The sequence below is a fragment of the Vespa mandarinia genome, chromosome 20 (genome assembly GCF_050613455.1).
Source record: "Vespa mandarinia isolate Hongniang chromosome 20, ASM5061345v1, whole genome shotgun sequence".
NCBI classification, from domain to species: Eukaryota; Metazoa; Arthropoda; class Insecta; order Hymenoptera; family Vespidae; genus Vespa; species Vespa mandarinia.
Genome location: NC_140829.1, coordinates 320,635 through 333,453, shown reverse-complemented (window position 1 = coordinate 333,453; position 12,819 = coordinate 320,635). Strand labels below are relative to the sequence as shown.

Here is a 12,819-nt window from a genome sequence, read left to right as displayed (position 1 = left end):
CCATTAGAGATTTCCTTCTCCCTCTTGGCCGTTCGTGCCAAGATTTTATTCGGCTCGATCTATATCTAACGTTGCTCTTTCGAGCACGGTTGATTCGGATTTCGGTCGAGTCCTGGTCAAGGGTTCGTTTGAAGAAAACGAAAAGTAGCTGTCCGAGAAAAGTCGGAAATCGTTCGAATTCGTTAGTGGTCCGGTAAAGAACTCGAAAAGCGACGTAGTAGAAGGGTCGTTCGAGTGTCCTTCCCCTATATTTTTTTCTTTCTTTCTCTTTTCCACTAGCATCTAACGAGAATTTATCGTAGCTCAACTAGCGCTAAACTCCGCGAACTATCGCCATTACCGCCATCGCCACGATTGTTTTATCGCCATTCTCGCGCGTGATTTCTCTTCTTCGTGCTTCTTTCAAAACTTTTCATAATGTTTTCTCATTTTGATCTTCGAGAAATTCTCCCTCAAACCTCAAATGCAATGCACCGTAGTCTGGAATAAAGTCTTCGTGGAGAAAGCATTCGTAGTTCGTACGTCGTAAAAATTATTTTCTTTTTCTCCGATGCAAAGCTCCTTCGAGAAGGATTTCCTTGATTTCCCGGACGTTTTATATGTTTGACGTTGGCGAAAGCGGGTCGACAAACCGCCCGTTCGGCCGTTCACACCGAGAAATCTCACGATTTATCGGTGTACCGAGACACCCTCCCTGCCAACAACCTACGCTGATTCCAGGTGTATGGAAAAGAGAACGATGGATAAAAAGAACAACGACGAGGAACCGAGGAAACCCTGATATATCCGCCAAACAGCGGGATCTCGAACGCCCATCGGATTTATCGGTACTACGGATAATGGATGGTCTAGACGAGAACACTTTTTTAAATAATACGTTAAGTACTCAACCATAGACGATCAACGGGTCCGAAAATCTCAACACATTTCCGCATTAAAACGTAAATGTCGTCGATATCGCCTTAGTTTCTTTTTAAAATTTAAACGTAGACAGGATGGAAAATAAGATTCGTAAGGAAATATAGCTAATAGCCCGGAGGAGCTCCGACCTTTTTCAGTTAATGCCGATTATTAAGCGCATTCTTGACGGAACGGCAAAGTTTCAAGTGCTTCGAGCGAACGTTAAAGAGAAGCCACAGGGACTCGCGGAGGATGCTCGTCTAGTGAATAACATCGAAATGGAAAGAAGGGAGATGGTCGATCGGTCGATTCTTGAGAATGTATTTAATTCGATTGGCCTTTGCCGCCATCGGGCAAGCAGACGAGAAGGGTGGCAAGAGGACGAGGCGGGATGCCAGACCATTGTGGGGGTTGAGAGAACCTCTGTTTCCGGAGGAAATGAGGGCTTCGCTTTTCCTCTCTCCCCTATCTCGCCTCCCCGTTCTCCTCTTTGCCCAATAACCGAGCAGCATCCTTTCGCGTTCGACAAGGACGACGAAAATCGTATTTATATTCCATCTCTCGAGCTCAGGTAAATATTTCCAGTGGGTACGCACCTGAGAGTGTCGCGAAACGAAATTCTCCAAGAAGGGGGAAGCTACCCTAAAAATCAACGTCGTTCCACGGGCTACCGAGCGTCTTACGAATTTATCCAAAAATCTTTTTCTTTTTTTTCTTTCTTTTTTATCCCCACGGGCGTCCTATTTTCCGCCTAGTACGGCTTACGAGCTTGCAAATTTTCTCCAATTATTTTACGTTCTAACGTATTTGGACGCAAAAAAGAAAAGAGGAAAGGAAAAAGAATTTTTATATTACTTAATATACCGCGAAAGGTAGTTATCGCCTTTTTAATGAGAAAAGTATATAGGTTCTGCGATTAAACGTAAAAAGAAAAGGAAAGGAAAGGAAAGGAAAGGAAAGGAAAGAGAAGAATTCTCCGTGTGCGTCGCGCATTCGTCGATACTCTTTCTCAGGGCCATCGTAAAAGTCGGTCGACGTTCGCGAATGTAATTTTCGCTATGTATGCCCGGATTAGAAGCCAGCTCGTCGAGTTCTCGTTTTGCGGCCTGATAAGTATTGCCCGATGCTTCTTCTTCAATGCGTCGCGACTGGAAAAGGTATTCGAGATGATCTTGAAGCGATCGATCGGCCTCCACATGACGTCAGGAACCGCGCCGCTCATACAAAGGCCGGCTATTCGTTATCAAGAAGAGACGTTGCCTCGTACATGCTCGAACCTCATTCAACGAAGACGTCTCTTTGGGATATAGGAAGAATATCCGTGATTGGAAATATATCGTCATTGCCGACATTAAAAACGTTAAACCTGTGATAATGTTAGATAAGCTTTATTGAACAATCGTATTTTTCCTCTACAAGAAGAGTTCTACTCGCTGACGAGGATAAATGGCGAATTTGGACAATTGGACGATCGACAAATTAATTTCATTTATTACTATTAGATAGAAATTTTATTCAAGCGAACGTACTTTGAATTATCTATCATTTATGAACATTTATCAATGTCATAATAGATCAACGACAAAACTTTTTTCTTTCAAACTAACATTTAAAAACGTCGGAAGTCGAAAGAAACGTCTCACATTGCGTCGTTCTATTTCGCTTTTCGAATAAGACAGATTGGGATTCGAGACGACAGGACGAAACTTTTGCTCGGGAGAATCTTGCGGATAATCGGATCATCCGGTAGCTTCGGTAAAAAGACTCACGAATAAAAAGGTTGCGGGTATTCGCAGCCACTGCAAAGGAGTCGCTTTCATTTTGCAAATGATATAACTGAATTGGCTAATATATATAGTAATAAATTATATATATATATATATATATATATATATATATATATATATATATATCGTGTATATTTAATGATGAAGTTATTATTAAATTTTCTTTCGATGAAATACGTGACTTAAACAAGAGATATAACGAACTTTTTACATCAAGGTATAATGTAAATTCTATTTCATAGATTCTTATTTATTCCAAAGCTTACAATTATACTTTATATCATATAACATAAAATATCAAATTAAAGTTCCTATTCGTATCCTCTTATGCGTTATCATCAAATTTAATCATCATTACTTTTTCTCTTTCCATTGATATTACCTTTATTATCTTATTACGAGAGTTGTTTTTCATATCCACGCGTCTTATATGATATCTTACACTTGTGTCGCTTTTCGAATTCCCATAAGTTATGATATTAGTCGCTGTGGAACACACCTGGTTAATGACCGTATCTGTTGAGAATAAAAAAAGAAAAAAAAGAAGAAAATTTGACAAACAATTCCCAAATATATTAAGAACAGTAGCATCGCTTCAGCAAGAGACATTCAATGTGCACTTTCAAAGCAATAAGAAGCTTTGTATTTCACAATATAATACTTACTTTTGAAATTCCCATTCGCGATTATCAAGAGGGCAAACCTGTCGGGTCTTCAACCACCGAGAGATGCAATGGAAATGGAACGCATGCTGTGCAACAAAATACAAAGATATATTATTAAGGAGAAAAAACATAATGTCGTTGTAAAAACATAAATATAGATGTATCGTTCTATCGTATATTTGAATGGAAAATATATAAGAGAAATTTGTCCAGATAAAATCTATACGGAGGAATTTAAAGCTTACATTGCATACACCCCAGGCTACGGTACATTCGTCGCTGGTAGCAGAGGCTTGATTAGCCTGACATTCTATACATAAATCCATTATATGATTCCGGCAAATGGCACAATTGTCCACGACGATGTCTGAAATAGAATAATAATATTACAATTATACGAATGTTATTAAATAAGACATCTTTCGGGACATACTTGATCGTTTACATTTGTTTTTTTTTTTTTGGCACTTAGCAATATTACCAGACAGAATACATACCCCAAGCCCAAAGTGCCACGGCATTCCACTGAAACAAACAAACGTGCGTTAGAATGAGACGGCAAAAATGAGGTTATAAATTTGGCATCGTATATTCGTGATGAATAAAAATAGATAAATATAAAACTTATATTTTCTTTCTTCACTACGTTACGAACCTTCTTCACTTCGAAACGCTTTTTTTCTCCTTTACCGCTACTCGAAGTAGGCAAATCACTTTCTTCGTCGTCGATTTCCATTGCGGACGCCATGTTTAAATTTTGATATGTTTAGCCGAATGACATCTAGCGTTGTACTTGGACCGTATTTAAAGCGACATGCTTGATAAGAGTGACTGAAAATTTGGAAATGCGTAAATAATATTGAATTCTTTTGGATGTTAAAAAAAAAGAAAAACATGTTACGGTATACAGTATCGTCTTAATAGTATCGTACCGAATAAACAATTTTCCTGCGCGCTCGCACGCACCTATCATCATCGATTATAAAACGATCGTGTACGATTGATAGGTTATTTTTGTCGAACAAGTAGTTTGAATTTTAAATTACTCTTTGGAACTAATTCAACAGTTATCGTAGCGTAAGCACGTACTCGATCATTCTATACACCTGTTACGAATTTAATTTAATATTTGTACCTTCGTAAGATTGAAATATGAGGAGAAAGGCAGGCATTGGCGCAATTCACAAACAGAAACTTGAACAAGAAAAATACAAGGATAAGGGTACAGAGATACAAGAAAATCAATTTGAGCAGATGACCAAACAAATGGAAACGTTTCGTGTTAACTTGGAGGAATTTGCAACGAAGCACAAAAGCGAGATTAAAAAGAATGCTCAATTTCGGCGTCAATTCACCGAGATGTGTGCCTCCATAGGTGTAGATCCATTAGCCTCTGGTAAAGGTTTTTGGTCGGTGTTAGGAATTGGTGACTTTTATTACGAACTAGCGGTACAGATTGTGGAAGTATGTATGGCTACAAATTACAAAAATGGTGGCCTCATATCTTTGGACGAATTAAGGACACGTTTGATACAGGCAAGAGGTCGTCGTAAAGAACATCAAGAGATAACGAATGAAGATCTCCTGGCAGCATCTAAAAAATTGAAAATTTTTGGAAATGGATTCGCGATAGTTCCAATAGGTAGAGGAAAACATCTAGTCCAGTCTGTTCCAGGTGAATTAAGTATGGATCATACCGCTGTGCTGCAGCAAGCTAGCTTGTCTGGAAATGCGCACGTATCAAGGTCTATGCTAGGAAATGAATTAAGATGGGAAAGAGAGAGAGCTCAGAAAGCATTGGATCACATGGTGAAGGAAGGATTGGCTTGGTTGGACGAACAAGGAGAACATGAAGCCTTGTATTGGTTTCCTAGTTTGTTTACGGGCTGTATCGCGTCCAAAGAATAATATTTTTTCAAGATTTTATCTCAGGTAGGAATCACATTTAAGATATAGTTTATATTTCCTGTATGAACATGTATTTCCAAAATAGACAAATCCACCGTATTTTGCGATATTTACAGAAGCCAAGATGACGTGATATTAATCCGACGAGTATGACATTATAATGTCACCTGACTTTATTTTCTTCGCTGCATCTAAAATATACAAAGATACTTAAATACACAAAGAAATTCTACATCCACCATACACAATAAAATAAATATTTTAACATACCTCGGAACACTTTGTACTTTATGTTTAGTAAGTTCTTGCTGACACGAAAATAATCGTTTATTCAATTCCTCGTTCTCCTTTCTTAGGGCATTTATTTTAGCTCTGTGTTCCTTAGACTTTTCTTGAAACTTCGTTGTCATTGACTTGGCTTCTTCCTTCCACCTTGAACAACCAGAAGAAAAACAAAAAAAAAAAAAAAAAAAAAAGAGTAAAAAAACGTGGAAAAAGAAACGGGAAAAAAAGAAGAAATAAAAAGAAAAAAAAAAGAAAAGAAAAAAATACACTTCAATTACTTTCTACTAAGTTTCCGATGAACTTCCACATGATGCGATAATTCCTTCATCTTCCTATCGTATCGTTCCTGCGCTTTATTCATCTGCTCCAACAGGACCGGTCGACAACAATGTTCCTTGGTTTCTATCCTGAAAGAAATATACAGTATAGTATTTGTGAAACAATCAATGTAAATGAAACTAAAGGGATTTATTGATCGATAATTACGTTACGGGTGAACTGGGCTTCTTCGTTTCCCTCTCCATGGTATATACTTGAGTCGCAAGTACATTCGCATATGGACCGTCCTGTGCCAAATAAGTTGCTTTTTGAAAATTGATCTCTAAATCGTGAATTTTATTTTCAAGACTATGTCTCTCGTACTCTCGCTTTTGCATTTCACGATCACAAGTCATTTGTAGGCGTTTGATTTCTGTCTGAAAATTGTCTCTATCTTCCAAAGATCTAGCCAAACGTTTCTCTAAATCATTGCACTGCTCTATTAGGTTTTTTGTTTTTTCATTAGCTTGTTTTACCTGATGCTCCATACTATCGCGATTCTCTTGTTGCATTTTTCTTAATTCATCATTAGCGGCGCTCAACTTTTCTTCTAATTCAATTACTTTAGATTCTAAATGCCTGATCTCCGCGTCATACCTCTTCCTTTGCGTATCGTCATTGTCACGAAGTTGACGTTCCACACAGTGTAATTTTTGTTCAAAATCCAATATTTTCGTTCTCGACTTTTGTAATACATCCTCAGAATTCTGACGTACCTTTTCAAGTTCTTCCTGAGAAACTCTATAATCTTTTTGTGCATTATCCAATAGCATCGTTCTCTGTTTTAATTCTGCTTTAAGCTCTTTGATTTCGGATATATATTTTTTCCCGCTTCTTTCATAACCATCTTTCATTTTCGTTATCTCATCTTGTAACATGACGGTATGTTCTTCAGTTATTTTAGACAATCGTACCTCGAGCCTACCTTTTTCCTCTAATACATGTGCTTCCCTTTGTAATACAAGATCCTTTTCTCTTACCGCAATTTCTACCAACTCCAAAGCCTCGGACATTTTATTTTTTGTTTCTTCATTTCTGGCTATCAAAGATGCCGTAAATTTCATAGCTTCGTTCAATTTACTCTCCAACTCTCCTTTTAAATCCATTGCCCTTTGGGTATCAGCTTTTGCAGCAGCTAATTCGGTTTTCAACGTTTCAACTATCCGCATATTGTTCCTATCTTAAAAATGAAAAAAAAAAAAAAAAAACGCACATAATGTATTACTATGGTAATAAATAAAAAATATTATTATATTCCTCGACATACCTTTTTCCAGAGTGTCCTTTTGATAAACTTCATGTTTCCTTGTAATATCAGCTTTTTCTTTAAGCAAGTCCTCAATTTTATCCTTGCTAGTTTCCCACAATGCTTGCTGTTTCAAAAAATTTTCCCTCGCTTGTAATAACTTGCCCTCCAATGCTTTGATAGCCTCGGAATAAGTCTCTTTGACATTATCGATATGCTCCTCGTATAATTTGGTACTTTTACCATCGGTTCTAAGACACCTTAATTCATCCTCCAGAGCAGTCACAGTTTTCAATGCTATTTGCCATAATTGAAAGACAGAATCTTTTTCCATTTGTAAAACAGCAAGGCGTTCTTGTAGATTCATTATAAGCTCCTTATTATGTATGCTCTCGCTGCTACAAGTTTCTATATGAATGCGAGAGAAATGATCCTTAATCAGATCACCAGTATCTCTGCTATCATTTTGTAGAGCTTCCAGCAAAGACCTGATTTTGTTTTGTTCCGTCTACGAAAAAGTTTTCTTTCAAAAGTCATAGAATATTAATTCTAACCAAAAAGACATTTTAGCAAAACTTTTACCTTGCACATAGTTAAGTCTTTTTTAAGAGTTTCCACTACTTCGTCATACTCTTGTAAAAGTATATTTTTGTCGTGGTTACTGTTTTTATGTAAATAAAATCATAAAGAATGACAAATTTAGATATAACAAGCACACAAATACATCGGTATATACATATATCATCTCATACGTCGTATAACCTCAAAACTTACCCGTCTTTCGATATATTTTCCAGTTCCGAATCGATCATATTAACTCGTGCGATGACTTAAAAACGAACGACGTTTGCGAACGTTGTTTAATAGGAAAAAGGCATTATTTTATATCCCGTTCGCCTCTATAATTCGCCAAACAATCGGAACGAAAAGTCTATCCGAAAACGCAAACGTCTGGTTTTGTAAACACAACGGAACTTCTTTACCGACCGTACCGGCCACATCTTTTTTACCCATCGTGTGTGTGCGTCAGCATCACCGAGACCTAGTAGACGACGGACGCACTCAAAGCCAGAGCACAAAAAGTAATTCCGAAATCGATTGGGAAACGCTTCATTTCTTTAGAATACAAGATAGAAAATAGAAAAACAATGGACGATTTGGATGGTTAGAGAGAGTAAGGAAGGTACGAGTAAATTAAGTAACGTGTCTTAAAACCTTAATATTAACCTCTATCAAATGGAAGAAATCGACCTATCAAGATATATAGGTATATAAAACGATCGCTCTATGACGGGTTTGTGCACATCTATATGATACGTGTCTTTCTTCTTCATCATCGAAATTTGTCCTATCTTTTCCTTTTGATTTAATATCTCACGAATGCAAATGACACGAGCCGGACAAACAATTTGTTGAATACGACTCGTTGAAAGAGATAACGCTTATGCGTCGCTAATAAGCGGCGATAATATAGGAAGTAGATAAGGATAGCGTTTCTCTTCGAATTGTTCAATTGCCATCAATTATATCGCTCGAGTTTACTCACAACCATTTTAGTTCGTACTGCATTTCGCGCGAACAGACACCGGTTGTATATTGTATGTACCTTATAGGCATGAGGCAGGCATATGCGCGCGCGCGCGCGTATCCGCTGCGCTACGTAACGCATTTATAACCGCGTGCAGCATAACGTGAATATCTTATATATATATATATATATATATATATATATATATATATATATATGCCGCCGGATTATGTCACAATACTCTCACATAACAATTTGCCATAACAAAACCCGTCCCGGTGGTACATGCATCTGTTTAAGCGAAAAATCTATCAAGTGCTTTACCAAGCATATTTGCGAATAACTTGACTTTTTTTCCAAACCTCATTATCGTTAATTTCCCTCTAAGTGTGTGCGTACTTGGTTGTTCGTTAACCTGAAACTGACGGCGTAACAAAGCGTATGCATAAGTTAATAGAATCTCGTGGTAATCATATATGTGACGCAAATTTCTTCAAACAGATAGAAAACAAACATAGATAACGAAAGAGATGAAATGCGAATTCCTTTTTTTTTAAGAAGGCGCCTCGAAAGAATTCCGCAAAATAACGGGTTTGCTCCTTCTTCGAATTTATTTTATCATAAAGTTATGGATTTAATAAGATACATTCGAATGGAGAGAAATACGTGATACGTGATATGTATTTAGTCGATTAAAAATGGAATGGATAATGATAAAAATCATAGAATAATCACATTCATCTTCCAGGAGGGAAATAATTGATTTAACGCGTTCCCTTGTTGAATTGCAAGAAATATTCAAGGGATGTTTTGTTCTTATATACGACGCGATTCAAATACTCCTGATAAGACTTTTGTTGCTCGGCGAGCCTCAAGTTTTCCTCCGCGATCTTCTTATTGAGTTCCCTAAAAGATATTTCGTTGATAGTAAGCAAGTCCAATAAAGGTAAAGGGAAAACATCTCTTACGTCTTCTTTCGATCGAGCTCACGTTGATAAGCCTCGGCAGTTTTAGCGTGCGCGTTCATCAGTCGGTCCCATTCCACATTTATTCGTTTCTCATCCAATTTCATTTTCTAAGAAGAAAATAAGGAGTTAACGAGGGAACGACAAGGGAAGGATAAAGTAAGGAGACGATTTTATGATCCTCGACAAGGATCCTCGACACCAGAAGGCCGAGAAAATTTATAGACGTCTATTTCTGGATATACTCGAAGGAGAAAAGAGATCATTGGGTGGCTCGTATTATTACCTGGATTTCCTCCATTTGTCGTGCTTGCTCGTCTCTGAAGACCTTGAGTTGATCGGCCGTCATGCCCTTGTAACGCGATGCGAGCGGTTTCTTCGGTCCACGGTTGCTCTCCGCTTGCTCGGGGGCTTCCGTCAGGAAATCTCCGGTCACGTGATTGTAGATTTCCGCCTTCTTGTCCTCCTCGTCTTGAGCGGCTTCGCAAAGTCGTCGGTGTTCTTGCTCCTCCGCCTTGCGACCGATGGAAAGCTTTATAAATTCTAGTTTCTTCGCGAGCGTGAAATCAAGGACTCGAGGATCAAGGGAAACGTGAATATCAACGATATTTATAAACCGAATTGTAGGAACGAAATTATTATCCAAGGAAAAAAAGAAAAAAAAAGAAGATTCTCTCTTTCTCGAACGAACAATTATTCGTTTTTCTTTAAAAGGATTAAAGAGATCTCACCAGTGCCCTGTTGAAACTTGCGGTGGCCTCGCTCAACCTTCGACGACATTCTCGCTCCAACTTTTCCAACTCGACGGCACGTTTGTCCCTCGAGACAACGGCTTCCTGGTACGCTTTCTCTGCATCCTTTCGTTCCTTTTCCGCCGTCTCGCGTTCCTTCCTTTGCTTCTCGACCCACCAACGCATTTCCTCTTTCTTCATTCGATCTTGTTCTCGAAAGTTGTAATCCTCGCCTTCGAATCTATACAAAAGTACGCACGCCTCTGCTTGTAACAAATGCGAATACATTGAGCTATATGTTATATTTATATGTTTGTTTTGCCTTTTGTTGCGTGTTACTTGCAATAGAGTTGAAGAACAACGTCTAGAAAGTCTATGTAAAAGAGTGTATTGGAGTAAATTTTTAATTTCTTATTTATTTCAGCATTTAAAATTCTTTGACAAACAGCCGAAGCCGATATGCCAAATTATAGGAAAGAGGAATATAAAGATAAGGTACGTATATGCCTATCGGTCAGCTAAACTATTTTTATTTTAATGACCAGGATAACGAAGAAAATAATTGTAGGATACTTTTGGGCCGAGGCCAGTCCCAAACGTGGGTCATCGTCACTGACTCGACAAGGTAGCGACGTCCTCAGAGCATCCGGATCGTAAAGATCGTAATCCCGACGGTCCTCGCGTCTCTGGTGGAGTCGACGAAACGCTTCGATCTCTTCGTTTATCCGTCGTTTTTCCTAACGGACGCGAAGTAAAAGGTAAAAGAAGGAACGAAGCGATTCTCTTAGGAGGAAAGCTTTGTAAGAATTTCATGAGAACGTTAGATCGAACGAGGTCAACCTCTTACCTCAGCTTGTTCCTTTTCCAATTGCAAAGCGATCTTGCTGCTGCGTACAAGACTCTCGTCTAGCTGGCATTCCTTAGCGCGTTCTTCCTCGCGTTGCTGTCTCTTTTCTTCCACTTGTCGATCCAAGAATTCCTTGTCGATCTTATAAATATTCCAGGAAAAAGGAAATATTAGGAAAATTGATAGAAGATAGCTCGCGACGATTAACTCACTCCGATATTTCTGAAGCGAGGATTAAAGATACGTTTTTTTCTTTCTTCTTCTATTTGCCGTCTCCTTTCGATACTCGCCGCGATTCTTCGATCCTCCCCGGTGGTACGTGGAAATTTTAGCATCTCGATGCAAGTTCGACGACGAGCCAATTCAAGCGGTCTCTTGCTGTGCGTATGTACAGGTTATAATAAAACGTCGAACGATCGTCGAGCGCGAGCATGTTCACAGAAACCCTACGAAAAAGCGTACGGGCAATAGGGGAGAGAATAAAAGGGCGTACTTGGTTACCATGGCGAGTTTGATCACGAAACGTGATTCTGAATCGTGTCGTTCGCCTTTTTTTCTTCTTTATTTCTCTTTTTTTTTTTTTTTTTTTTTTTTTTTTTTTTTTTTTTTTTGACAGAAGCGAATGAAATATTTTCCATTAATTGAAATCTCATTACATTTATTAGCGTTTAATACGAAGAGTGATCTCGATAGGCGGCCCATGTTAAATGCGTATAAAGAGAGGATTTTCGATAAATATTTCAATAAGAGCATACATTACGTAGAGGGGAAAGTCGAAGGAAAATTTAGACATTTTTCTTTGATGCTCTTTCATCGGTTCTCTCAAAACAGAACGTGTTTCATTTATTATCTTGCTAATGTGGGGGTTACTTCGAGTTTAAAGCGCGTCTCAACGGGAATGGAGCTTGGCCGTACACGAGCATCGCACGCGTTCGACGCGTGTGCGTTTGCTTCGTTATCGTGTCGGTGCATCAAAGTGTAAAGCGAAGATCGTAAATGATCGCGAATACTCGCGATGTGTGATGCATAAACGAACGCGAGAAGAGAGACAAAGTAACGGATGCGAGGCACGATCGCGCGCTGTCTCCGCCGTGCTTCGCGTTTTGTAATAAGACCCAAAGAGACGATATCCTTAAATATTCTTTTCAGTCAATTCAGAAATTTTTATTTTCTAAAAAACTACTCTCCGTAGAGTAGCAATATTTTATTACGTGGCACATCCACTTCTCGTCTACGTTCTTAACAGTTGATATTTACAGAAATCAAATTTTACAACTTCCAAGATCTATTTTGATTTTAATGCCGCACGTTCGCGGTTCTTACGTAAGAACCTTATAAATCTTCTTCCGGATACGCGCAAACGAGAAAAGCTTGCCGACCGAATTGTACATTGTATGGATAAACAAGAGTCATATCTAACGTCTGCACCGATGATAACGCAATCAACTCTCTTTCTCTTCCCTTTCTCCCACTACTCATTATCATTAATTGCCCCTTTGATCGCGGAGACGTTATGAAATTATAGAGAAGTAGGAGAAAAAAAAAGAGAAATGTAAGTGAAGTGAAAAATTTGGAAATTCTCGAAGAAGAGAAAATGACGGTTATTTGAGACTGAAGCGGAACGTAAAGAATAAATAAG

The 12,819-nt window shown here is 38.4% G+C and overlaps 4 protein-coding genes and 1 long non-coding RNA gene across 10 annotated transcripts in view; 2 read left to right on the top strand and 3 right to left on the bottom strand.

The window, feature by feature from the left end:
• Positions 1–2,916: 2,916 nt before the first annotated feature.
• Positions 2,917–4,164, bottom strand: Roc1a (Regulator of cullins 1a). The gene is made up of 5 exons (XM_035881449.2): positions 4,008–4,164; positions 3,850–3,877; positions 3,598–3,719; positions 3,353–3,438; positions 2,917–3,203 (listed from the first exon to the last, which is right to left on the bottom strand). The coding sequence occupies exons 1-5, from the start codon at positions 4,098–4,100 to the stop codon at positions 3,191–3,193; spliced, it is 342 nt and encodes a 113-aa protein (XP_035737342.1). The 5' UTR covers positions 4,101–4,164; the 3' UTR covers positions 2,917–3,190.
• Positions 4,165–4,504: 340 nt separating this feature from the next.
• On the top strand, positions 4,505–5,260 carry lsn (vacuolar-sorting protein SNF8). The gene has a single exon (XM_035881448.2). It carries the CDS (start codon positions 4,505–4,507, stop codon positions 5,258–5,260), a length of 756 nt encoding a protein of 251 aa, XP_035737341.1.
• A 17-nt stretch (positions 5,261–5,277) lies between these two features.
• On the bottom strand, positions 5,278–8,095 carry LOC118448311 (uncharacterized). Its single transcript, XM_035881400.2, has 7 exons — positions 7,884–8,095; positions 7,692–7,770; positions 7,131–7,617; positions 6,032–7,043; positions 5,824–5,952; positions 5,531–5,692; positions 5,278–5,451 (listed from the first exon to the last, which is right to left on the bottom strand). The coding sequence occupies exons 1-7, from the start codon at positions 7,919–7,921 to the stop codon at positions 5,424–5,426; spliced, it is 1,935 nt and encodes a 644-aa protein (XP_035737293.2). The 5' UTR covers positions 7,922–8,095; the 3' UTR covers positions 5,278–5,423.
• A 42-nt stretch (positions 8,096–8,137) lies between these two features.
• Positions 8,138–11,034, top strand: LOC146872327 (uncharacterized). The gene is made up of 3 exons (XR_014983334.1): positions 8,138–8,292; positions 10,758–10,828; positions 10,902–11,034. It is a non-coding gene; the product is annotated as an uncharacterized LOC146872327 (long non-coding RNA).
• LOC118448321 (RIB43A-like with coiled-coils protein 2) overlaps positions 8,850–12,819 on the bottom strand; it is a 27,880-nt gene continuing 23,910 nt past the window's right edge. For 5 of the 6 annotated variants that reach the window (XM_085662918.1, XM_085662919.1, XM_085662916.1 and 2 more), the window contains 7 exons: positions 11,393–11,626; positions 11,181–11,321; positions 10,907–11,070; positions 10,334–10,574; positions 9,889–10,116; positions 9,606–9,712; positions 8,850–9,543 (listed from right to left, as the gene is read on the bottom strand). In XM_085662918.1, the coding sequence (XP_085519044.1) occupies positions 9,402–9,543; positions 9,606–9,712; positions 9,889–10,116; positions 10,334–10,574; positions 10,907–11,070; positions 11,181–11,321; positions 11,393–11,515 (1,146 nt within the window). In that variant the 5' untranslated portion in view covers positions 11,516–11,626 and the 3' untranslated portion in view covers positions 8,850–9,401. The remainder of the gene's footprint in view (positions 9,544–9,605; positions 9,713–9,888; positions 10,117–10,333; positions 10,575–10,906; positions 11,071–11,180; positions 11,322–11,392; positions 11,627–12,819) is intronic. The other variant, XM_085662921.1, reaches the window with a different exon arrangement.